The 25,385-nt window shown below is 51.6% G+C and overlaps 2 protein-coding genes across 13 annotated transcripts in view; one reads left to right on the top strand and one right to left on the bottom strand.

Moving 5' to 3' along the window:
* Positions 1-3,262, bottom strand: part of MYO9B (myosin IXB) — an 82,172-nt gene extending 78,910 nt beyond the window's left edge. For all 12 annotated transcript variants that reach the window (XM_045195666.2, XM_045195669.2, XM_045195667.2 and 9 more), the window contains exon 1: positions 3,120-3,262. The gene's annotated coding sequence lies outside the window, so the exon portion shown is untranslated. The remainder of the gene's footprint in view (positions 1-3,119) is intronic.
* Positions 3,263-3,472: 210 nt separating this feature from the next.
* Positions 3,473-23,472, top strand: HAUS8 (HAUS augmin like complex subunit 8). Its single transcript, XM_024560907.3, has 11 exons — positions 3,473-3,690; positions 8,016-8,080; positions 10,066-10,121; positions 14,377-14,458; positions 16,936-17,031; positions 17,124-17,218; positions 17,822-17,887; positions 17,993-18,151; positions 19,440-19,581; positions 21,788-21,929; positions 23,067-23,472. The coding sequence occupies exons 1-11, from the start codon at positions 3,662-3,664 to the stop codon at positions 23,260-23,262; spliced, it is 1,128 nt and encodes a 375-aa protein (XP_024416675.1). The 5' UTR covers positions 3,473-3,661; the 3' UTR covers positions 23,263-23,472.
* The last annotated feature ends 1,913 nt before the right edge of the window (positions 23,473-25,385 follow it).

Here is a 25,385-nt window from a genome sequence, read left to right as displayed (position 1 = left end):
ATTAAGAACTGACCGGATGGCAGAATTCAGTTGCTGGCCTCTTTCCCCCACTCCTGCTTTTGGCAGCAGCTCACGAGGAGCTCAACTTACACCGAAGACCCACTGAGGCAATGGTGGGCAGGAGCCAGATTTTACTACAGAGCAGAGGTTGTTACTGGTGGCGATTCTGCCCCCAAGGGACACGTAGCCATGTCTGGAGACATTTTTGGTTATCACGATTTGGGGGGTGGGTGCTATTGGCATCTTGTGGGTGGAGGTCAGGGATGTTACTCAGCATTCTATAATACATGGGACTGCCCCCCCACCCCCAGCAAAGAGCGACCCAGTCCCAAATGTGAATAGTGCTGCAGTTGAGTAACTATGCTCTAGAATTTGGTCCTTATCCATCTGGGGTTATCTTTCGAGTTTCTAGAGGACCAGGGAGCCATCTCTGAAGTCATCATCTCCCTGAGCCTCAGTTTCCATATTGGGAAAATAGGAACCAGGATCTCTGTGCTGCTGGCTAGCACAATTAAGAGTTGGGTATAAAAGTGTCTATCACAGAAGGTGCTCAATAAAGGGTGGAGCTGCAGAGGGACCTGCTCGTGCAAACTCCCCTTCCAGGCTTGGTTTTACACCTCCGTATCTTTCAAGGCCTGGCTGGAGCCCAGCCATGTCTTCTGAGGACACCTGTAGGAACGCTTGAGCCCGAAAGCTTGCACTAGTCACTCCTCATTCTGTTCCTACCACTTGTTGCACCAGCTCTATTGCTAAACTGACTACGAACTCAACTCCATTATTCGTGTGTGTGTGTGTGTGTGTGTGTGTGTGTGTGTGTGTTGGGGGTAGAGCTACTAGAATGTCCCTCCTCCAGGCCAAGAGGGTTCATCTCTGTTCCCTGGAACCAGCTCCCAGCACAATCAGCTCTTGCTTAACTGAACACTGGGTCCAACCAAGACATACAACTTTGAGGAGATGAGAGGGAAGGAGCAAGTTAAAAAGCCCCTGCTGGGGACACTGAATGTATCCTACAGCCAAACAAAAAGGGGAGTTCCCACGTCCCACGTGCTTCTTTGAGTCATAGGTCTGAACCTGAGGGAGGGTCTCACCCAGCGATTTCCAACCACAGGATGCAGCTAGAGCTTTGGGAACAGATGTGATGTGCAAAGCACGTTATGCACTACAACTTTCCATTTGGAACACAAAAGTGCAGCAAAAAATCATTTTTTGATATAAATTGTAGAATGGAAAGCTAATCCAAACTGGGATCACTGAAGCAGGGAGGGCATCCCCAGTTGGGAGCTACAAAAAATCCAAGGGGGCTGTGTGCTGGAGACACCGAGATTATCAAGAAGGGTTGGGTTTCAAAGTTGAAAAATGCTGATTGAGGTCAATCCATTCATTTTGCAGGTGAAAACAGACAAAGAGACTTGAAGGAGGTCAGAATCCCCAACACAGGCCCCTCCAAGAGAGCGTACCTGGCCATGCTTCCGGTGCCAGGGGGAGAAAACAGCCAGGCCATGCAACCAGAAGATTCTGGTCCTGTTTACCAGCAAGCCCACGCTCAATGTCTGCAGAGGCATGACAGTGGCTCTGATTGAGTGTCCTGGAACTACTGTCCATTGGGGCCAGAACATTCTGGAAGTGAAGGGGGTGGCTCTCTCTGTGGCCCTCTTTACAGTCAAGGTATCCAGATTCATTTCCTGTACGAGCTTTAAACCCAGGCTCCCCAGCCCTCTGGCAGATCGGAGACAAGGTTCCCCACAGTCGGGAAAGAAGAGAAATTAATGCTGATCAAAACTGCTCCATGCAAGGACTTTGACAGAACCTGGCCCTTCAGACGGTGAAACAACTTTCCACCTCTGAGGCCCATGTCACCTCCCACTGCTCCTGGATGCCTTAAGAGCCTAGAGATTCCTAGACCAGAACATAACTCAGCAAGGTAGAAGCTCGGACCTTCCAACTGGAAGGCACAATGTCCCCACCAACTACCACCGCGGACAAAGAGTGCAGGAGAGGCTTTCCCTTAAAGACCCCTGGCTTACAGGCCCACAGTAGAGAAGGCAGAGCACACCGGCTGCCTCTGGGGCTGAGCTCACAGCCACTGGAGGACAGATTTCCTGTGTCATTTTACCCATTTAAGTCCAAGGATGCAACTTTGAGGAGGTGGTGACAGCCTAGCACACTCCAGTGCGCGAACACGCACTCCCTCCCCTCCGAAACCCAGTTCCGGTCCCAAGGAGGGCCCAGAGCCTGCTTCCCTGCTCCTTGGGACCCCCAGGCTCCAGGCAGCCAGGTCCTAGCAGGAGAGTGGTGTGGTTTTCCAGTCCGGAATTCTGGAATCCAGGCCCAGAGGGCGCTGGGAATTACCCACGGTCACCCAGTGACTGGGGGTGAAATCGGGAAGATGAATCAAGAAAGGCAGCCCCCACCCCCACCTCCCGAATCTCCGTGAACTGCATCCCAACATCTGAATGGGGCTGCTACAGTACCTTCCTCCCTTCCCCTCCTCCTCAGGTCCACCCCGGACAGGCCTTCAGTTCTTACCATGCCTTCTACCCTATTTTTGCCCCCTTATATCCCCCATTTTCTCCTTCCCAGTCCGGCAGGCCACCACACCAGTGGGTTCAGAACCTCTCGCATTTATGAACACTCACTGAGTCCCTGGCGCCGCCCTGCCTCAGGCACCATTCCTCCGCGATTCAACCGTGGGCTAACATCCCCAGGCTGTCCTGCACCCCTTCCCCCGATCGTACCCAGGCTGTCCCGCCCCCACCGGCCTTGCCCCTCTACCCCGGCCTGGGCCTCTCAACATCGCCTCCTTCCCTCTGCCCCTCCCAGACCCGTTTCCTGCGACCCCTCAACTACCACTTAGCCACGTCCTCTTCAGAGAAGCTGCTCAAAGCCACAAGACCTACCTCCCCACCCGCCCGCAAACTCCCTCACAAGGCCTATCCCATCAACTTTCTCTTGCTTCGTACCTCTTGCACGCCGTCTCCTGCAACACCTCCACGATCCCCCCAAGCTCGTTCCCGCCCCTCGATCCCTGCCTTCATACACTTCCATTACCCCTCAGCTCCATCCCCTTACACGGCTACCCGCCGATGATCGAACCCCCACCCGCGGTCGTAAGCACTCACCTGGGCCTTGACTGCTGCGCGCCGCCGGTCCCGGGCCGGGTCCCCGGCCAACCCGCCTGCCTGCCCGGCAATCCTCAGGCCGCTCCGCGGGGCCTCTCCGCCCCGCCGCGCCCGCCGCGCCCGCCGCGCCCGCCGCTCCCGCCGCTCCCCTGCGCGCTCCCGCTTCCGGGTTGCTGGGGGCGGGACCTGGGCGTGACGCCAGCGCGCCACGGGGCGGGACGCCTTGAAACCCCCGCCCCCCCACCGGCCGCGCCCCTGCACGCTCTTGTTTCCGGGGGCGGGCCTGGGCGTGACTCCAGATCGCCACAGGGCCGGTGCGCCACGAAGCCCCGCCCCCCAATAGGGGACGGGCCACCGCCCCCGGCACTGGTGGGCGAAACCAAGTGTGAGGGGACTGCCGAGAGGAACGCGCGCTGGGATCGCCCGCTCCGCCTGCACTACTCTCCCTGCGGCCCGCGGCCACCCCTCCTTTGGCGCCGCAACATGGCCCTGCCCGAGGCCAGGGAACTTGAGGAGCCGGCCTTTGAGTTGAAGGCGGGAAAATGGCGGATTCCTTGGGGCGCGGCTCTGGGTGAGTTCGGACACCGCAGGTCTGGATTTTGTGGGTGCCGGCGGGAAGGCCATGGCCAATGGCTGGGGGCAGCAACGCTGGGAAACGGGGGGCCCTCGGAGTAAGTCCTGACCTGACCCCTGTAGGAACCACCAAGGATGCGCAGGCTCTGGGAGTCCCCTGGGGTGCGACCTCTGAGGTCCTCCAGTTCGAGTCCCTGGTCCGCTGCTTTGATCAGCTCGTGAAAGTTACTTTATGCCTCGCTTCCACCGCTGCGAAACCAGGCTCAGGACTTGGCCGCTCAGCCTATAGGCCTCACGTGACCCTTCAAAGCGCTTAGAACGTGCCTGACTCTGAAGAGTGATCTGTCGCTGTTAGAATAATCATTTTGTGGTGGACAAGTGCTGGGCTGCTAAAATATCTCCTTTAATTTTCCCACCCGCCTTCTTATTTGCTCCGCATTTACAGATGAGGTGATTGGAGGCTCAGGAAAGGAAGGTTATTCGCCCAAAGTCACACAGCAAGAACTAGAAAGAGGTCGAACACTTACCTGGTACCAGGCGTGATTACAAGGCCGTGTTTTGTTTTATTTGTTCATTCGGCCAATGTTTATTGTGCCAATGAGAATGAAAATTAAATAGGCCCCTGAAATCACTTGTGTTTCCTCTACAGCCCTTTGTGAGATTATATTAGCTTTTCTTGAGGTGCAGTAGCGGGTGGTACCTGAGACGGCACAGGTGTAGTGACCCGTAACCTCAACCCCAGGTCCCTGCAGGTTAGATCTGAGCTCATTTTGTTTGGCTCCGGAGCTCTGACTTAAATCCGAGGGAATCCATGCTCTGTCCCTTTCCAGCATTGAGACTCACTGGGGGTGACCTGTTTTAAGTCTCAGGTCCTTGTCTAGAAAACAGGGATAAAGCAGGCTAACAGACAGGTGTTTGTAAGGTCAGAGGTGGCTCCCACCATGGCCTGGGTCTCACTTTGGGGTCCTCTGTGCCAGCTACACAGGAGGTGGCTACAGTGAACTGAGCAAGGTGACCGCCACTACTGTGACTAGTGGACCCTGTGACATCGGCAGGAGTCAAAGTGCCCAGGCCCCTCAGCCTGCGCCTCCTGCGTGGCTGGTCTCCCCTTCCTGGCGTCCCCTCCTCTTCCCGTTCGCCCAGACTAGAAACTGGCAGACATTCCAGACTCCCCCACACCCCGCAGCTGACTTGTCAGGAGCTCCTACCTCACTGTCCCCTCACCTGTTATGTCAGGCTTCATTCTTTCTCTTTTCAAATTCAGGGCAAATGCACAGGACATTAAATTAGCCATTGTGAAGCGAGTGATTTCACGACATGAAGGCATTCACAGTGTGGTGCCACCACCGCCTCTGTTCTAGACCATCTTCTTCAGCCCAGAAGGAAACCCTGTACCCATTAGCACTCACGCCCGCTCTTCACCCACCCCAGTCTGCTTCTGGCCACCACCAGTCATTTCCTGTCTGTGGATTTACCCGTTCAGGATATTTCATGTCCATGGAATCTGCCAACATGCGGCCTTTTGTGTCTGGCTTCTTTCACTCAATATCATGTTTTTGAGGTTCATTGTTTAGCGCGCGTTAGTACTTCACTCCTTTTCAGGGCCAGATATATTCAGGCTTTGTTATTTTTTTCTTTTTTAAAATTGAGATATAATTTACATGATATTATATTAGTTTTAGGTGTATAACAGTGATTTAATATTTCTGTATAAGTCCAGTTAACATCTGCCACCATAACATTTTTAAGATGACAACTGTTAAAATCTACTCTCTTGGCAACTTTCAAATACGCAATACAGTATTATTACTTATAGACACCATGTTTTACATTACATCCCAACACGTATTTATAACTGGAAGTTTGCACCCTCTGACCCCCTTCACTCATTTTGTGCCCCCCTCACCTCTATTCTATTAGGGTGGTTACCATTCTGTTCTCTGTTCTCTCTCTGAGTTCAGTGTTTTGTTTTGTAGATTCCACATATAAGTGAGTCGTAGTGTTTATCTTTCTCAGTTTGACTTACCTCAGCATAGTGCCTTGTATAGAAACTATATATATATGTGTGTGTGTGTATATATATATTTAATTTTATTTATTTTATTTTTAGAGAGGGGGCAGGAGGAGAAAGAGAAGGAGAGAAACACCAATGTGTGGTTGCCTCTTGAGTGCCTCCTACTAGGGACTTGGCCTGCAACCCAGGCATGTGCCCTGACTGGGAATTGAACCAGCGACCCTTTGGTTCACAGGCCAGCACTTAATCCACTGAGCCACACCAGCCGGGGCTCTAAAATTACATTTTTAATTCATTCGTCCATTGATGGACACCTAGGTTGTTCCATGTCTTGGCTATTGTAAATAATGCTGCAGTGAACATGGGGTGCAGATATCTTTTAGAGTTAATGTTTTCATTTGTTTTGGGATAAATAACCAGAAGTTGGATTGCTGGATCATATGGTAGTTCTATTTTTAGTTTTTTGAGGAACCTTCATACTGTTTTCTGCAGTGGCTGCACCAATTTACATTTCCACCAAGGGTTGCAACTTCTCTACATCCTCTACGGTGCTTATGATTTCTCGTCTTTTTCATAGTAGCTATTCTAACAGGTGTGGGCGATGCTTTGTTGTTTTTGGTAGGAGTTCTGCAGCAGCCATCCAGGGTCTCTGTGTCTTCAGTTTCATGCCCCTGATCATCATGCCAGGGGCTCTCGGCCATGACAGTGCAGACAGCTAGGGCTGGGTCTGTGATGGGGGCTGTACTATGCCTTTCGGGGTATGGAGCAGCCTCCCTGTCTATGACCCATTATGCCAGTAGCATCCCCCTCTGTTGTGACAGTCAGAGATGTCTTCAAATACTGCCAAATGTCCCATAGGGAGCAAAATTGCCCTTGAATGAGCACTCCTAAGTTTTTTGTATGACAAACGCTGTTATGGACTGACTGTCTGTGCCCCCAACACACCCAAATACGTATGTTGAAACCCTAAGCCCCCATGTGGTTGTATTTGCATATGTAGCCTCTATGGTAGTGATTAAGGTTTGGTCAGATAAGGGTGGGGCCCTGATCCCAAACGATTGGTGTCCTTATAAGAAGAAACACTAGAGAGCTTGCTTACATGTTCTAACTCTCTCTCTTTCCCTCCTTACGTCCCTCTCTCTCTGCTGTTCCCATTGGCCACCTACCTTGTCTGCACCTTGATCTGGGACCTCCAGCCTCCGGAACTGTGAGAAGTAAATACCTGCTCTTGAAGCCTCTCAGTCTCATATTTTATGACGGAAGCTTGAGCAGATGAATACCCAGGCTCTGGGGCACGGTGAGGGCCCTGACCTACGGCCTTGGGGCCTATCTTCTGCCGGGCTGCCAGCGGCCTCCATGAAGCACGGCTCTGACCGTGGTCGTTTCCTAGGACCTGTGGGCAAAAGCCAGAGCGCCCCCTTTTTTGTATGGCTGGAGAGCTGAGAATGGTTTGTGCATTCTTAAATGGTTGTTAAAAAACGTCAATAGACGAAGAGTGTTTTGGACACAGGAAAATTGTACGAAATTCAGATGTTGCCGTGTGTAAAGTTTTATTGGGACACAGCCGCACCCTTTTCTTTCGGCATCATCTGTGCTGCTTCGTGCTCCGATGGCAAGGCTGAATAGTTTTGACCGCGAGCACGTGGCCCACAGAGCTGAAAGTATTTACCGTCTGGCCCTTTACAGAGAAAGGTTGCCAACCCCTGGACCAGGTCTGAGCCCTTAAGTTGGGCGCTCAGACTGCCAGCCCGGCCCGGCAGGCGCGCCCCCTGATCCCATACCCCGCCTTGTTCTCCAGCTAAGCCATAGGGCTGATCAGTTCCTGTTCCCACATCATGCTCCTCTGCCCTCTCGTGTTCTTGGTCTTGTTGATCCCGGCCTTAGAATGTCCTTCCCCGTGTGCCTGAGCCAAAGGTGCTTTATTGCTTGCCTCTCCCCACCCCTTTACCTGTCCGGGGTGCCCTCACACTTGCCCAACAGGAAAACGCTGCTCTTCTCTCTCTGGAAGGAGCTCCGTCTCTCTCACCGTGTATCCCCACTAAACCGCAGGCACCTGACCACCTGCTGAGTTAATGAACCCGTGGCTTAAGTTGAGATCTTTGAGGCTGAGCAAAAATTCTCGCTCTTCTTGTTGTGGGCCCTTCTCATTTCAGGTGTGGGGCTGCTGTGTGTCACACCTCAGGTGACAGGGCTTCGTGTCCATCTTCCTGTCGAGGTGTCCAACTTTGCAGAGATCAGAAGCCTGGGCTTCTCACGGGCTTCCCTCAGCTTCTTGTCAACTACACTAACAAGGCCCCTCTCTCTTTCAGGAAGCCTTCTGTGGGGGGTCCCAGCACTCCTGCTGGTGCTAAACCGAAAGGCAGACGAACACAAGGTGAGTCAAGTTAGAATCTACCTCATGACTCTGGGAAGTGAAAAGCGATTCTGTTTTCCAGTTAGTGCCTTTGGGGGAGGAAAAAAACAGCACAGATTTTTTTTCACCCTGTCGGGTCCTGGCCTTGACCCTAGGTACGCCCCTCCCTGATTCTCTGAGCCCGCTTGCCCTGCACGCGCGGCTCTTCCCGGCCTGGCGCATGCTCCTGGCGACCACTGCCTCTGTGGCCTGCACCAGGTTCCCTATTAACTGTGGGTGCGCAAATGCTGGTGTGAAGATGCAGTTGAAATCAGTCTTTCTCAACCAAACTGTTGAGCTATGTCTCTCTCCCTGGGTCTCCTTAGTAAAAAGGAAGCCCCTGAGCTCCAGAGACATCTAGAAAAAGTGCAGAGCCATGCATTTGATGCATTATTGAGCACCTACTCCCTGCAGAGTGGTGGAATGGAACAGCCAGCCAAACAGGCACAGTCCCTGCCCTCAGGGAGCTGGCTGTCTGGGACACAGGTGGTACCACAAGTGACGCAGCGAGTGAAGAAGTAAGCAGACCCGGGGTGCAGAGGATGATGACAGGTGCTGTGGATAAAACAGCAGGATGGGGGTAGCTTCTCAGTCCAGAGGAGGTGCTGGGCTGAGCACTGCTGGGAAGGGGGCAGGCGCAGAAGCAGCCTGCTGGTTGGAGAACAGTGGGGGTGGGGTCATGGTCCTGGGAACGGAGTGAGTGAGCCAGGTGAGGAGGTGACTAGGTCAGAAGGATGCCCTGGTTGTGCCAGACCTGTTGCCTAGAGGTACTCAGGCTTCACCAGCTGGCGGACCTGCAAGATCACCTATTGTCAGCCACCAGAGTGGTGGCCAGCCTGCAGGGCACAGGATATTTTGAGAGGGAGGGGGCATGCGAGCGAACACAGTGTCCGGTGCTGCTGATTGCTCGGGACGAGGACCACATGTGGCTGATGGACTTTGGAACAGGGAGGTCTTGGTGGTCTTGCTGAAATGAGTTTTCTTCTGTGCTTTGGTGGGTGTGAGAGCCAGGGTAGGGAGTGGGGTTCAAGGGAAGAGGGAGGAGAGGAGGAGAAGCCGGCATTGTAAAGGGAAGCAGGGAAGTGGGGGTGAGCCCCAGAGGAGTAGGAGTGGTTTGGGGGTGGGGAAGAGAGGAGTGGCCAGGGCAGTTTCCTTACGGGGTGGGGGCTGGGCTCTAACAACAAGAGTGGGAGTTCTCTTCTCCCAGGAGGGGGGGTGCCTCCACGTGGTGGGGCCAGCGTGCTGCCCTGAGGTTGGGAGGTGGCTGGTTGCCAAGGAAGGAGGGTGTCCTGGGGCTGCTGCTGTCTTCCCAGTAAAGTAGGAGATGGTGCCCAGCTGACCAGAGGGATGGATGGTATGAGGGAGGATCCTGGAGAGGGGTTGGTGGACAGAACAGAGGGCTCTGGGTGATCACTGGGGCTGCAGCAAGAGCCCCTGGAGTCTAGGAGGACAGGTGGGGTCTCCTCCATCCATGTTCAGTGCCCCAGGCGCAGGCAAGGAAGGGGACCTGAGGCTGGGCTGTCACAAGGGAAATGCTGTGTCTGAGAAGAGTCCAGGGGAGTGTTCCTGAGCTAGGAGAGGTGGGGCGGGGGTGTGGTAAAGGCGGTACAATGAGTGTGGGAAGGAGCAGTTGGGGTCATGACCATGGGGAGTGAGCTGGGGAGAGAGGAGGCTGCAAACAGATGGCCTTCTATGGAAGGTCTGTCCTCCTTTCCCTGTCCTACCCCCGAAATCCCCTCTGCTCCTGTGACCTCTGTGGCTCTTCCCCAAGCCCAGGGACTTGTACACAGTAGGTGTCCCATAAGTGTTCTTGTAGACAGCAGGTGTCCCATACATACTCAAGGGTGCTGAAGGACAGGATCTGAGAGGTGTAAGGGAGGGCCACTGGCACGTGGCTCTAGGGGAGGTGGTGTGGGTCCTCACACACCACTGTTGTTCTGTTATAAACCAGCAGTGTGTCCCCACAGGTGGAAAAGTGGTTGAGTCCCGATACCTACAGTATGAGAAGAAAACCACCAAAAAGGTAACACATAACATTTGAAACAGTTCTGAAGGGAGTTCTAATGAACTTAGAATTCTGAGACAAGTCATTCGAGCCAGGCACAGCCTGGTTCCGAGGGCAGTATTTTGGGGGTTTTGCCCTTCATCATGCCCTTCATGCTGAGTCCTGTGTCTCTGCTGTGAGTGGCCGATCGCTTTGAGGCTTGCTTTTGCAAAACCATGATCTCTGTTGAAACCTAAAATTGTTCTGCCTCTCAACCCCATCACTCCTTTTCTGGAAGCAGTTCTGGTGAGTGCCCAGCACACAGTCCCTGGCCTTGACTAGTATTCAAAACATACACCTGCAGGGCTCGGTCCAGTGTGTGGCTCAGTGGGTTGGGCGTTGTCCTGCAAAACAGAAGTTCGCCGGTTTGACTCCTGGTTTGATTCCTGGTCGGAGCACATGCTTGGTCAGGACGCGTACGAGAGGCAACCAGTCGATGTGTCTCTCTCACACTGATGTTTCTCTCCCTCTCTTTCTCCCTCCCTTCCCGTCTCAAAATAAATAAATAAAATCTTTAAAAAAAAATACTTGCAGGGTTTTAGAGCACGACTATGGGGAAAATGAGGGGCTCGAAGCACCCAGTAGTAGAGGAAGAGATTCATGAACTGCCCGCAGTCACACTGTGAGAATTACGAAGTCGTTGAAAATGCGGGCACAAAACACTGAGCGGCGTGAGGACGTACTTTGTGTGATGAAAACGGTCACTTTGTTGCCCAGTTACATATTTGGTTTCTGTGTGTATGTGCTGAGAATGTGGTGGGTGAAGGTCGCGTTATCCCTCTATTTTCCAAGCCATTGTTTATGGTAAAGCTTAGATAAATAATCATTTCCATTATCTATCTTTTGTTCTCTTTATAGAGTGAGTGGTGGATTCTTAAAAATTTGACTTAAGATCCAGCCTGAAGAAAAAGAGTAGCTTTGCACAGACTGTTTGCTGTGCTTCTTGGAGTAATTTTTTTTATTGTACTTTATTTTTTGGAGCAGTTTTAGGTTCACAGCAGCAACATTGAGCAGAGGGTACAGAAATTTCCCACGTACCCTCTCTCCCCGCACATGCGTAGCCCCCCAACTATCAACACCCCGCACCAGAGTGGTGCGTATTTATAATTGATGAGCCTGCATTGACACGTCATTGCCCAGAATCCGTGTTTTACAGCAGAAGTGATTTTCACCAAAGGATCACAGTCCACACACTTCATCATTTTCATGTTGCCTGGCAAGCTTGGTTACAGCGCCCCCGTGTGTGCACATGCTGTACACAGTATTTTAGATCTTTAAGAGCTTCTCTGTTTTCTCTTTTTGTGTCTCTGAAATTAAGGTAAAGTCCTCACTTCACATTGTCAGTAGGTTCTTGTAACTGTGGTGAAGCGATGGGTAACAAAACCAGTTTCCCCAGAGGCTGATTGATGTAAATGAGAGTGAAGTTCCTATGACGTCTTATCAACTGTACGTGAAACAATGTTATTCGAGGACCTGCTGTATAATGTACATAAAGTAAGCAGCGTCCAGTTCTGCCGGTTTTGACAAACGCGTCTAATCACAGACTCACCACAATCAGGATGCAGAAGGATCTGTCACCTTCCACAATCTCCTGGTGCTGCTCTGATAGAGCCGGCCCCTCCCCTCCCCAGGCAACTCTGATCTGTTTTCTGTCCCTGTAGCTTTGCCTTTTCCAGAAGGTCATTTAAAAAGTGTCACATAGGCCCTGGCTGGTGGGGCTCAGTGGATCAATCACCGGCCTGCAAACCAATAGGTCACTGGTTTGATGCCTTGTCAGGGCACATGCCCGGGTTGCGGGCCAGGTCCCCATCTGGGGGCATGTGAGGCAACACATAGATGTATCTCTCACACAACCATTTCTGTCCCTCCCTCTCTCCCTCCCTCTCTCTAAAAATAAATAAGTAAAATCTTTAAAAAGTGTCACACAGGATACAGCCTTCTATATCTGCCTTCTTTCGTGTGAAGAGTGCACTGGAGCCCCTCCCTGTCGCTGCCATCACAGTTAGTGTTGTTTCCTCCCGCCAGCCAAGGAATGTCCCCCGTGTGGGTGCACCGCAGTGTGCTCAGCTGGGGAAGGGCGTTTGGTTTGTGTCCCATATTTAGCGATTTTGGATAAAGCCGAATTAAACATCTCCGTGCAGGGTTCTGTGTGCTCACGGTATCATTTCTCCCAGTCTCCCAGGAGGGAAGTTACTGAGTGATCGTGTAAGCAGGTGTGTGACTCTGAGAAACTGCGCAACTGTTACCCGAAGTGACCGCACCTTTTTACGTTCCCACCAGCCCCAGGGAGTCCCAGTCAGTACTTTGAGGGGTGAAGCCATTCCAGGGGGCGTGAAGTGGTATCTTACTGTGGTTTTAATTGCATTTCCATAACAACATGATATTGAGCATCTTTTCATGCTCTTATTGTCCATTCTTACATTCGTGGTAATGTGTCCATTCAAATTTGGCCCATTTTTTAAATTTTATTTTCTTTAAAGATTTTATTTATTTATTTTAGAGAGAAGGAAAGGGAGGGAGAAAAACCTCAATTAGCAGAGAAACAAACGATCATTTGCCTCTCATGCACTTTCAGGTGGGAACCTGGCCCACAACCCAGGCATGTGCCCTGACTGGGAATTGAACCAGTGATCTTTCAGCTTGTTTGCAGGACAGCGCCCAACCAACTGAGCCACAATGGTCAGGGTGGCCCGTTTTTTAATTGGGTTATTTGTTTTCTCATGGAGCTTTGAGAGCTCTTTCTATATTTTGAATACTAACCCTGTATAGTGATTTGCAAATATTTTCTCCCACTGTGCGGCTTGTCTTTTGTGGTTTCATTTCCTTAAGTGTCTTGTGAGGAGCAGAAATTCTTGATTTTGATGAAGACCAGTTTATCGATTTCTGCTTTTATGGATTGTACCTTTGGTATCTTATCTAAGAAATATTTGTGTAACCCAAGATTGAAAAGATTTCTCCCTTATTTTCTTTTAGGAGTTTTGTAGTTTTAGGTTTTACATTAAGGTCTATGATTCGTTTTTAATCAAGTTTTATATCCGGCGCAGTGATGGAGTTGAAGTGTATGGATGTCCTCTGTTCCAGCACCGTTTGTCGAAATGGCTTTCCTTTCGCATTGTGTCCTCTCACCACCTCTGTCAGAAGCTAATTGCTCAAGGACTCGCCACTTCTGGGCTCTGTTCTTTTCCATTGTTCTGCCTGTCTGTCCTTAGGCCAGAGCTGCCGGGGTTATCTTTAGCTTTGTAGCAAGTCTTGAAGTCAGGTGGTGTGAATTCTGCTTTGTTCTTTTCTAGAACTGACTCTTAAGTCCCTTTGCCTTTCCGTGCCTGGGATTGATTGTGTTGAATCTCTGCGCTAGATGAGGGAGGACAGCATCTTGAAAACACCAGGTCTGAGTCCGCGAAGGTGGCGTGCCCTCCATTTATTTCGTCGTCTTGGATTTCTTTCAACAGTGTTCTGTGGTTTCTAGTGTACAGACCTTCCCGTGTTTAGGTGGGGTTACCCCTACGTATTTGGTGTTTCTTTTTTAGTTCTACCAGATATGGTACTGTCTTTTAATTTCAATTTTCAGACTTATTCATTACTAGAAATATAGTTGATTTTGAAAAATATTGACCCTCTTACTTTGAAACCTTGCTTATTAATTTAGTAGCATTTTTAACATGCTTTAGAGTTTTCTACATAAAGAACCATGTCTCAAAGAAGAGCATTTTATTTCTTTCTTTACTACCTGTTTGCCTTTTATTGCTTATTTAGGAGTTTGACAGAGTGGCGTCTGTGCTTGAAATAGTCTCACTCTTTACAGGGTTTTCCTTCTTTCTTTTTTTACGTTCTTACATCATGATGGCTTGCTAGCCCCATGTATGGATTGCCTCTTTGTGCATTTTGAAGATTAGTACCTGTACAAAAACTTTGTTTCTCCTGCTGACCAAAGTAATACACAGTTTGTCTGTAAAACTGGCACATGCTACAAAGTACACAGAAAATCGGTCGTCTGTCATGGGTCACGGCAGAGGTAATCACTGGGAAACACTTGGGTGGCTTCCTGTGTCCTCTGTTCTATGAGGGTATCCATTTTGACGAAATTAGTTTGTCCTGTATATGAGCCATTAAATGTCAGAACTCCTGAAGTCTGCACCTTACCTCAAAGTACGAGCAGGTGCAAACCTAGACTGCGAGGAGCCCCGTCTTACGAACGGGAGGCATCTGGCCCCGAGTGTCGTATGTTTCCTAACAGGCTCCAGCAGCAGGCACATTAAAGCCCAGCGGGAAGAAACCTGAAGGCGGGAGGAAACCCAACCCACTCCAGAAGAGCAAAGGTGAGTAACGATGGAGGGAGGGTGTAAGACAGCTGTGGAGCTCAGGAAGTGAGAGCCTGGTGGTGAGTTACGTGTTCAAGTACGCGAAGTTGAAAGCCCTTTTTTTCTTTCTGAGAAGCATCAGCGGCAAGAGGTGGGCCAAGTGTTTCAGAGTACGGACAGATTTGGGGCGTGTGGGGGAGCCGAAAGGTGATGGCAGGGGCCGGGGGAGGTTACTTCCTTCCCGGGTGGCCCCAGAGAAGAGCCAGGTTGCCATCATGGCTCTTCGCTGTGGCACCAGCTCCTTGATCGCGTGACTGTTTCCCACCAGAGCTTCGGGACCAGGACTGGAAAAGGTGCGGGGCCTCATCCTCCTGCCTCTCGCAGCCTGCGTCGGGTCTTCCTCCTAACGGTCTGCCTATATCTTTCTTCTAAAACTTGTCACCAAAGGGATGCGAAAAGCTTTCAGTTTTCCTGGTTATAGATGTGGCACGTGTTCATTATAAAAAAAATGAGAAATGCAGACCAGGAGAAGGAAGCTCCCGCACAACCTGCCACTCAGACCCTCGCTGTTAGCAGGTTTGGTGTTCAGTTCTACTCTGTGTTCATCCACAAGCCCGCGAAGCCCCGCCCCCGCACGCTGTAGCAGTTCAGCCAGCACCTCACGTGCCGCCTCTGCAGCAGGATTGGGCAGCTCTCTTGCAGTTCACAATGAGCAGAAGTGTTTCTTGGCCCTCACCTCTTTGTTCAAAATGGCGATAGTGTTGAGTCTCATAGAAAAAAATTAAATATGTTCTCCTACAACTTAGGTTTCCTACTTTATTGTTCAGATCAAGGGTCAGCAAACCTATTCTGAGCCAGATGGTAAATATATTAGGCTTTGCGGGGCAGACACTCTCTGTCACGAAGACTCAACTCATTTGCAGCATGAAAGCAGCCACAGACCGTACATAGACAAATGGATATGTCTGTGTCCCAATAAAACTTTACTAATACATGGGAAGTAGAGTGGGTTTGGCCTGCAAGCTGTAGTTATGCTGATACTGGTTTAGATGTTTGTCAGAATTTGCACTCTTCTTGACGCGGGCATAATTGAGAAGCAGACACAATCTTCCAGTGTTTTCTAACGCAGTTAATTGAGTGCCATGTGTAAAGCTGAGAGAACTGGCATGGCCCGAGGGGTCAGACTCTGGGCCTGCCACATCGTAAGTCAGGTTCTCACCTGGGGGCAAGTCTAACCCTCAGGGGACACTTGGGCAGTGTCTGGGGCATTTTTGGTTGTCCTGAATGGGGACAGAGGTATTCTAGTTGCATGTGATGGGTGGAAGCCAGGGATGCTGTTCAACACCCTAGAGCGCACAGGACCGCTCACCGCAGAGAATGATCCAGCTCCAGATGTCAACAGTGCCAGGGCCGAGGAACCAGAATTCAAGCATCACCGTGACTTAGGGACTGCTTTTTGAGTTCCATCATATGGCTTTATAGGAAATTACATTTTTTTAATGTATTGATTTCAGAGAGAGAGGGAGGGAGGAAGGAAGAGAGAGAAACATTAATTTGTTGTTCCACTTATTTATGCATTCATTGGTTGATTCTTGTATGTGCCCTGACTGGGGATCAAACCCGCGACCTTGGTGTATCGGGATGATGCTCTATCCGGCTGAGCTACCCGGCCAGGGCCAGGAAATTACATTTCTGAATGGAAATACTATACTTGCAGATGACAAAACTTAACCTGTTTACACTTAACCTGTGCAAAAGCCTTAGCAATAAAAAAATCACCATCTCCCACCTCAAGTTCCCAGCTCCTCACCCGGGAGGCAGCCGCTCTTGATAGGTTTTTGTCTGCCTAGAATTATATAAAAGTTTTAACACAAACGGTATCATGCCCTGCGCATTATTGTGACTTTGCTCTTTTTATCTCCACACAATTCATTTCCGCAGCTGCATAGTTGTTCATGAGGTCGTTTTCTGTTTTAGTTCCTAACATGACAGTGCATTTGACACACCGTCTGTTCATTTTGCAGTCCTATGGAGCCCTTGCTCAATCAAAGCATGCAGTACACTAGTACCCATTTTACATGGTGTAAGGCACAATTTCACATTCTAAAAAAGAGGCTAAAAGATGAAGGGAACTACCGGGGAAGATGAACAGTCCAGAAGCTACTGGAGAGAGAAGGAAAAAGAGCCGAGGGCAGAATAAGTATATGGCACATATTAGACTCATGCTGTGAACCCAGCAGCTTTTGTTAAACTAAGTAGAAAGACTTATTTGCATCTTTGGGTTATAAAGACTGCCTCTCTTGTCTAATTTTTCTTTAAGATATATTCAAGTTGATAGTTGGGAGTTTCCAAGGTTTTTTCTGCCTTCTCTACTACCTAGCAAGAAGCTTAGTTTCAGAAGCAAATGGTATTGTCCAAAACGGTTGCCTGCTTCCGGCTTAGGGGTAGAGCACGGTAGTGACTGTTGACTTCCGGGGGTTCTCATTGGCCCACAGAGAGCAGTGGCACCCTCGGCAAAGGCGACCTGCAGTCCACGCTGCTGGAAGGGCACGGCGCCGCCCCGCCGGACCTGGATCTCTCTGCCATTAACGGTACATCCTTCGTTTCACCCCTTGTTTTCCCAGCAGGGGCGTTGCAGTGCCTCTCGGCAAGCTCACCTTAAAAATGCTTTCCTTGATCTTAGACAAAAGCGTGATCAGAAAGACTCTACAATTAGAAAAAACAGTGTCAAAGAAAACCGAGTCGACATCACTTTCTACCTCACAGAAGAAGAACCCGGTAAATACCTGAAATGAGAGGGAAGCTGCTAATGGGTTGGATGAATCTGATTTAGCTCCTGCCCTGTGCCTGGTGCCGTGCAAACCCTAGGGCTCCGAGAAAGTGCCTTTTAACATAAAAAAAAACAACACACATTTGTAGAGCTTGCGTCTACAGGTACATGTACAGGAGTAGACAGATACAAACGCGGGAGCACGTGAGAGACAAGATCGGGACCTCGTCTGCGGCGCCATGCTGGGGAAAGCGCTGGGCCAGCCCTATCCCCTGCAAGATGTCTGGGCTGGGGTCTTCCGGAGGGGGGGGGGGACGGGGGGGAGGTTCAAGTCCTGACTCCAGAGTGGCCCCGAGTGGGTGGGGGCCCTCCAGCTGGCCCTCGGCTGCCCAGTCCCTAGAAGGGTGCCCCCCATCCTCTTCCTTCTCCCAGAGTGCCCCAAAGACTGAATAAGGTACTAGAAACAGCAGGTTGTTATCAGTATGAATTATCAAATTACTGAACTGAATCAAGAAAGTATGTCTGGGTTGGGGTTCTTTCCCTCCCACGGGAGAGAGCTGGATTTGTACCAGTTCATGGGGAACCCAAAGTGTCTTTCCCTTCCCCTTAAGGATCTCTCCGAGTCGATGGAAAAGATGGAATCCCAGACATTACTCCTGACTCTGCTGAGTGTAAAGGTGAACACGGAACTGCGTTCCTCGGTGATGTGGGTGGAAGGACGGCCCCTGTCAGCCAGGAGATGGAGTCCCCTCTGGCCTGAGCTCTCGTTCTGAACTTCACAGATAGAGAACAGTGTTGCTGCATTTGAAGAAAAGGCAGAAAGGGATTTGTTAACGATGTGCCAGGAGAAGGAGAAGCTCCAGAAAAAGGCCCATGAGCTGAAGTGCAAACTTCTCCTCTGTCAGAGGAAGCGGGAGCTGGCAGATGTCCTCGATGCTCAGGTCAGTTGTGGCCATGGTCTCCGAACCGTGTGTCGCAGTGAGGTTGCGTGGTGATTGTTGGAGGGATTATTTACAGTAGCTGTCACTCCTCACCTGGCTCTAAGTCTGTGCTCAGCTTTTGACACCACTGGGTCTTATTAGGTGACAGTTTAAAAGAGGATGAGCCTATAATGTTAAGTACCAGCCAGCAAGAGGGACCCGCCCCTTCAGTACATGCATGCAGTGTTCTTCAGGCACCCACAACTTGCGCGCAGTGACATGAAGATGTGCTTCAGGCCTGCCCAGGGGGCCAGGGCGCAGGTGGGGGCACAGTCTTGGAACCACATGGTCAGTGATGGGACACAGTTGTCCATGCCAAGGAAGGTCAGGGAGCACCTCCTTGGAACCTAGAAAGGCCGGTCAGGGGCTGTGGCTTCTCACACTGTGTATGGGCCACCGTAACAAAGGCCCACAGACTGGGCGGCTTGCACAGCTGACACTCCTCAGTTCTGGAGGCCAGAAGTCCAAGAGCAAGGCATTGGCAGAGTTTGCTCTTTCCAGGGGCTGTGAGGGAATGATGTGTCCTGGGTCTCTCTCCTCGGCTTGTAGATGGCTGTCTTCTCCCTGTGTCTCTTCACTTGGCGTTCTCCCCCAGTGCACGTTCGTCTCCAGACCCCCCCTTCTGTAGGGACACCTGGCGTATCGATCGGGCCCACTCTAATGGTTTCCCCTTGACTCAGCTCCCTCCGTACAGACCCCGTGTCCAGATCCAGTCACGTTCTGAGGTGCCGGTGGTTTGGGGGAATCATGAGGTTAGCGAGGCACAGATCAGCCTTTGACGCTCCGTGCGTGCCTGTGTTCTTGCATGTGGCTAGTCTGTGGGCCGAGAACGGGGCTCCTGTCCTTGCAGTGTGGAAGGAAAAAATGACGAGTAATGAATCCTTATAATGCCCCATGAGGATCCAGATAACGTGAATGAGGAAAAGGGGGTTGGTGGGGATGGCCTTGAGTCGGGGCAGGCGTTTCAGCTCAGTATTCAAAAGCAGGAGGGCTCAGCCTTCCTGGTCCACTGTGATTCCAGTTGAGGACCGGCCTTGGAATGTGCTGGAGGGTGGATGTGTGTTCATGGCAAGGAGGGAGGCCAGGAGCAAGGGCAGAGCCACCACCCCCGCTGAACCTCTTGGAGGGTTCCCTAGGAGGTCCCGAGAGAACAGTGTCCTGTGTCTTAACCTCACGTGTGCCACCGTGAGACCTCCGGGTGGCCACTGCAGGGTCTCGTCTCACAGGCCCCTTTGCTTCCTGCCTGCAGATTGAGATGCTCAGCCCTTATGAGGCTGTGGCTGAGCGCTTTAAGGAGCAGTACAAGACATTCGCGATGGCCCTGGACACCACGAGGCACAAACTGCCTGTGAGATCGGTTCACCTAGACGGAGATGAGCAGCAGTTCTTAGGTAGGAAACGGCATCTGCTGGGCAAGGAACAGGAGGAACCGCCAGTGGGGTTGGCACTTCCTGCGTGCTGGCACCTTTATCCCTTCCTGTCATCCTCACAAACCTGTAGTGAATGGTGGAGGATGCAGGGTGCTGGCAAGACTGCGGTTTGTCCAGGGTGGTGCCCCAAGTAAGGACCATGCTGGGATTGGAGCCGGGGTCTGGTTTCCCGTTCACTTCCCACGCTGCTGAAAGGCATTCTTGGGGAGCGGGCTGCAGACCCCCACCCTGTTCTGCCTTCTGCACAGAGCTGAGGGGTCCCTTTCCTGCAGGGGGTTCCACCTGATCCTTTACTTGAAGAACTTGGCACATGTGAAAAGTGCAGTGCTTGATCCTAAAATTCTCTTTAGAATAACTGTCTTCCCAAAGCAAGTTTCCAGCTGCCCTAGTTTGGTTATTTCTAAGCAGAGCTCTCCTGAGCCTCTAAGTTTGTTTTGCTTGAGGCTGACGTAGTAAAACATTGCCACCTAAAATCGGGGGGACTTTACCTCCAGAACTTTGCACAGATGCAGTTCAGAGTCACAAAGGATGTTGCTGTATTAGTCTCAGACAGAGACTGAAAAAAAATTTAATAGCTTCATTGGAGTGTGATTCAGATACTATACAGTTTGCCCATTTAAAGTGTACAGTTAAAGTGTATTGTCTTGTAGTATATTCACAGGGATGCGCAACTATTACTACAATCTAATTTTAGGACACTTTTGTTTCCCCAAAAAGAAACTCAGTATCTATCAACTGTCACTTCCCATCACCACCCCGCGCTCAGCCCTAAGCAACAACTGATTTAACTTAAAATCAAGCCTTTTCCGATGCAAAATAGTATATGTCTGACATGGAGCCTTAGAGAGCGAGCCTTGCTGAGCGAGCCCCTGCGTCTGGGTTTCCAGTTGTGTAGTTACTGCGGCCACTGGCACCTCTGTAACTCTTGGGCCCTGTCTCGGAGGAGTCCCTTAGACAATTGCCAGGAGTTGGGATTAGGGAGGGAGTGTATGAGTTTTCTGTGGCTGCTGTAACAAAGTTCCACAAACTGGGTAGCTTAAAAAACAGAAACTCATTCCCTCCCAGTTCAAGGAGCCAGAAGTCCAAAATCAAGGTGTGGGCATGTTTGGTTCCTTCTGGGGGCTCTGAGGGAGAGTCCGCCCAGGCTTCTCCCCCGGCCTCTGGTGCTGGCAGCCAGCATCATTCCTGCCTCCTCATCTTCGGGTGGCCGTGCCCCTTGAACACCTCTGGATCTAAACTTCGCTCTCCTTGGAAGGGCGCCCGTTATTGGAATGGGCCCCACCCTGTGACCTCATTCTCACTCAGTTGCCATCTGTGAAGACCTCATTTCCAGTCAGCCCATAGTCACAGATGATTGTGATTAGGACCCAAACGTGTCTTTTTAGGAGGGCACAATTCAGACCGCGTCAGGGGGAAAGAGGACGTGTGTTTTTACGAACCCTTATAAGGTTCCCAAAATGGTATAATGTGTCGTGGTGATGCGTGTGGAGCAGGTAGCCGGGACAGGAGCCAGGAGTGAGAGACGCTGATTTTCCTCGAGCGAGTGGGACACAGCGCAGTTGTAGGCGGCACTCTACTGGGATGGGAGGTGCAGAGATACTGGAATGAAGGGAACCACGGGATTCTTTTTACTTTGTAAAGATTTTATTTATTTTTAGAGGGGTGGAAGGAGGGAGAAAGAGAGGGAGAGAAACATCAATCTGTTGCCTCTCACACGCGCCCCAACTGGGGACGGGCCCTCAACCCAGGCATGTGCCCTGACTGGGAATCGAACCCTTCATCTTGCGAGACGACATTCAAGCAACTGAGCCACGCCGGTCAGGGCAGCCAGGGGGTTCTTTCTAAATCTCGCAGCACAGGCTTTCTCCACCTTCTGCATTCGTTTCTGTTGGGGACACTGGAATGGCATCCAGGTCTGTTCTGATGACTGCCTAGACGGCGGACACGCCTGACCCAGGTCTCAGGCCACCATGGTCTCAGGCTAAGAGGCACCGAAGTGGTATTCAGTGCACAGATGTCCTTCTTCACGACTTTGTGCCTTTGAGCCCTTCGTTACACGAGATCTTGCTGGCCAGATAAGGAGGATCTAGTTGGCCCCCTAGCTCAGGCGTGGGTTGCTTGGGGCACCTTGAAGCCTGTGGCTGATGACCCCTCCTCACACCCCCAGATGATTTGCAGCGGGAATTGTTGACCACACGCCATCTGCTGGGAGAACTTGGGGTCTGCAGTTCAGAAGAAAATGGGAAGGTGCTAGACCTGCTGGGTGAACTCAAGGAAATGACCCAAAAGAAGGATCTGGAGCTTCGAAGGTATTTCAGAAAATACTTTAGCAAAAAGATAGAGGAAAAAAGAACTATAAATTATTTAAAAAATAAAGTGGGTTTCTTGTATGTAAGAAGTAAAGTAAAAGAAAGCTCCCGTCAGGCAGCAGCGGGCCGTGGGCGGCTGCACTGTGCAGACAGCGGGCAGCTCTGGCATTTGCAGCATTTGAGGGTCCGCAAGGCAGGAACAAGGGGTGGGTAAAAAGCCTTCAGCGCAGCTGAAAGCCCGAGGGAGTTCTCCAACAGCCTGAATAGAAAGGGGTGTGATAGCATCACCCCTCATTCACTCCCTCAGAGCAATGTAGCACCTCACGCACCCTTGGGCTGGTCTGTTCACATTTTAAATGTGTTCCAGGGTAAGGGCTTGGGGCGATCTGTTTGGAACTTGGTACTGAAGTATAAGTACAGACAGAGAAGGTGCAGATTGCCGTGGTACAGCTCTGCAGGTTTCACCGACGTGTGCCGTCGGGGAGAACCAGCCCCAGGCCCACTGCAGCCTGCGGCCAGCCCCCCAGAGCCACCACAGCTTCCTTCTCTCACTCTCCTCTGGGGGGTTTCTAACCATGGGACTTTCTTCCTCGTCTTCCAGAAAGAATCTGGTTTTCTTCTCCTTTACAATGCTAAACACTTCCTGAGATGCCTAAAGTATTTGAAAGGTACTCATGAAAAACACCTGCTGCCACTGTGTAGTTACCTTCTATATGTGCCCCACGATGAAACTGGGGCTCACCAAAGCATTCTGGATGGCCAGAGTCACAGGTGTGAGTGGTTAAACACGCTCCTCTAGTAGCTGTTCCCCTACCACCGTGTACTTCGAGGGCGGGCAGGGGTGCTGTTCCGTTCACGGCTGTCTTGTCCTGACGCGGCGTTGGTGCTCCCTAAGTGCTTCTTGAACAAAAGCATCTTTTCTTTCATGCCTGCCTGGTCCTGTTCTTAGGGGCGTCCTCATTTGATTCTGTTCAGACGGAGCTCATTGACCTGTGCTTTCCCACAAGTACTTGGGAGGAACCAGCCTGAACCCACTGCCTCTACCCTGCAGTGTGGAGAAGGCAGCGGCACTTGAGCTTTGTCCGGCTCTCAGATGCAGAGGGCAAAAATGTGTCAACCCTTCTGTTCCTCCCACAGGAGCTTTGCGCAGGTGCTGGAACTCTCCGCTGGAGTGAGTAAAGAGGCGGCCTTAGTCAACCAGGAGGTCTGGGAAGAGACTCAGGGCCCCACGGCCCCCTGCCGGTGGTATTTCAGTGAGGCGGGCCCCCTGCGGGAACTCAGGGAGAGGCCAGCAGCTGGCCCCTCTCGGGCTGACAAGCCATGCGCACCGTGAACCCACACACATGCCCTGTCCCCAGCCCAAGTGGTGCCCTTCCTGCAGACTCGGGAAGAAAGCACATCCTGTGCCCCTTGTCCAGGGCTCATCTGTGCCAGAGTGGCACGGATGTGACCTTCTGCAGACTTAAGCACTTTAGTCACTTAAGCAGTATAGCTGTTTTTGTCTGAGAGTCTCGCCTGATATTTAAAAAATAAAACTGTTTGGAATGGAGCCTTGGTTTCTGTGTGTGGGGAGAGCAGAAGGCACGTGTTGTCACGTTCCTCCCAACAGCTGGTTCTGAGCCTCAGGCCCTCTGGGCCCTTAGGAGCATCACAATTCCAGGATGAGTCCTGTCCGTCGGCCGCAGGGCTGTTTTGCTTAATACCAGACAGCAAGTTAGGGGCTGGTCTTCAAATGGAAATTCTCCATTCCGCTCACGTCCGAGTAGTGGTCGCAGGGAGGCCCCTGCCGGCTTTCGCCGTTGCTGCAGTCTGCACCCCACACTGGGCTGTGCCGCAGGGAATCTGCCTGGTGGCTCTTCAGCTCCTGTCTGCGCTGCGTGGGCTCCAGCAGCCCTCCTGGTTCCCATGGACGTGGACGGGCCTTCTGCCTTCCCACCCTGGGGAGGGGCAGTGCTCGCCCTCAGATGCAGGACCCACCCCCAGCATGCACTGTGGGAAGAGACGCATTCCCTTTAAAGCCTGTTCAAACAGGCACACTTTCACCGTAATCCCACCAACCCTTACACTCCTGACGGGGGCTTCCTGGGCACTGTGTCAGCAGGTTGGATGTTTACAGTTGCAGGTAGGAGAAGCAGGAAAGCAGTCCCCAGTCGGGCACAATAGCCATTCCCAGAAACCATGCAGGTCAAGGAGACACAGGCTCTTCCCATCAGGGGGGCTTAAACCTTGCAGTTTCCGTCCACACTACAAACCCTTTCACTTCCGTGTTTCCAAGTCCACTGGAGCCCGCACTGGGGATTCCCGTGGAGCTCCTGGGTTAGCATCTCAGAAACTTTGCACCCTGACCCGTCCCTCCCCCCACCCCATTTGTGTGCAAAAACCTTTGGGTCTGTAGAAGGGGACACCCCAGGGACCTTGGTCCTTTTGTCAGTCACTTTAATTAGCCAGATTAGTGCCAGTTCTCTGTAATCACTGCCTTCTAGCTTTTAAAATTTCCCCAAACGGTGGATTTGTTTGGGGTCCTGGAGTGTTCGGGGACCAGCAGGGGTTCTCCTACCCACTCAACCCCCTCCCACATGCTGTACTCAGACCCCGGCTTCATCCCCGTCCGACAGGCAGCGGTGCCCTGCACGCTTCAGTGAAGCGGGGGCTCCAGAGCGCGGCAGAGTGAGCGGACGGTATGCCACATACACTTGTGCTGGGGACTAAAAACTGTTTAAGGAACAGCTCGGCACTGTGAACATGAATCGTGTGGAGAGATTGCCATGATTTTTAAGAATGAAAATAGGTCAAAATGTGCAGCTACAGAATAATCTGTTAAAATTTCTAAAGACCTGGAAAGCTAAAAATGCCTCTGCGGGGGAGGCGGGCAGGGGTCCCTGAGGTGGGTGGAATGCTTGCTTATTGTTGTTGCATTTTGCATTCCTTTAACGTTTTGGTCAAACATTTTCTCATCTGTATCTATTAGGTTTGCATTAAGAAGTCCATCCAGCGGAACTCGAACAAGCAGGCTCTCTGAGTTGTCCTGCTTGTGGTGTTCAAGTCACGGTGTCAGCCTGGGCGCTGTTGGTTCTGCAGCCAGACCCTTCTTTGTGGTGCGCAAATCCAACCTGCGCCCACAGCGAGGGCGCCCGGCCGTGTCCCAGGCCCACAGTGGTCTCACTCATGGCGCCGGCACTTGCGCTCCCCTGTTCGGGGTCAGAGGGTCACTGAGCTCATCTTCAAACATCAGGGGCCTCTGCCGTCACCAAGGAGGGACTTCCAGAAATGCCTGGAACCCCAATCAGTTCCAATTAGCTAAAAGGCACGGCTGAGAGCCGGGGCTGGGGCAGGGGGAGAGTTTTTCTGTGGGGGGGGGGCCCAGCCTGGGCTGCCCCAGGGACACAGGACACTGGGGGTGGGGGAAACTCTGGCCTTGGGGTCAGTGGGGCTGCCAGGTGATCAGCAACACCACCC

Source organism: Desmodus rotundus, chromosome 9 (assembly GCF_022682495.2).
Source record: "Desmodus rotundus isolate HL8 chromosome 9, HLdesRot8A.1, whole genome shotgun sequence".
Lineage (NCBI taxonomy): Eukaryota > Metazoa > Chordata > Mammalia > Chiroptera > Phyllostomidae > Desmodus > Desmodus rotundus.
Note: the sequence above shows the minus strand (reverse complement) of the source record. Positions and strands in the feature narration are given on the sequence as shown.

What these genes read in the sequence shown, in the direction of transcription:
- HAUS8 (XM_024560907.3), top strand. Translation starts at nt 3,662, where the DNA reads ATGGCGGATTCCTTGGGGCGCGGCTCTGG. An exon ending in AGAAGAAAACCACCAAAAAG is followed by an intron (nt 10,122 to 14,376) that starts GTAACACATAAC and finishes GTTTCCTAACAG; the next exon opens with GCTCCAGCAGCAGGCACATT. An exon ending in TGACTCTGCTGAGTGTAAAG is followed by an intron (nt 17,888 to 17,992) that starts GTGAACACGGAA and finishes TGAACTTCACAG; the next exon opens with ATAGAGAACAGTGTTGCTGC.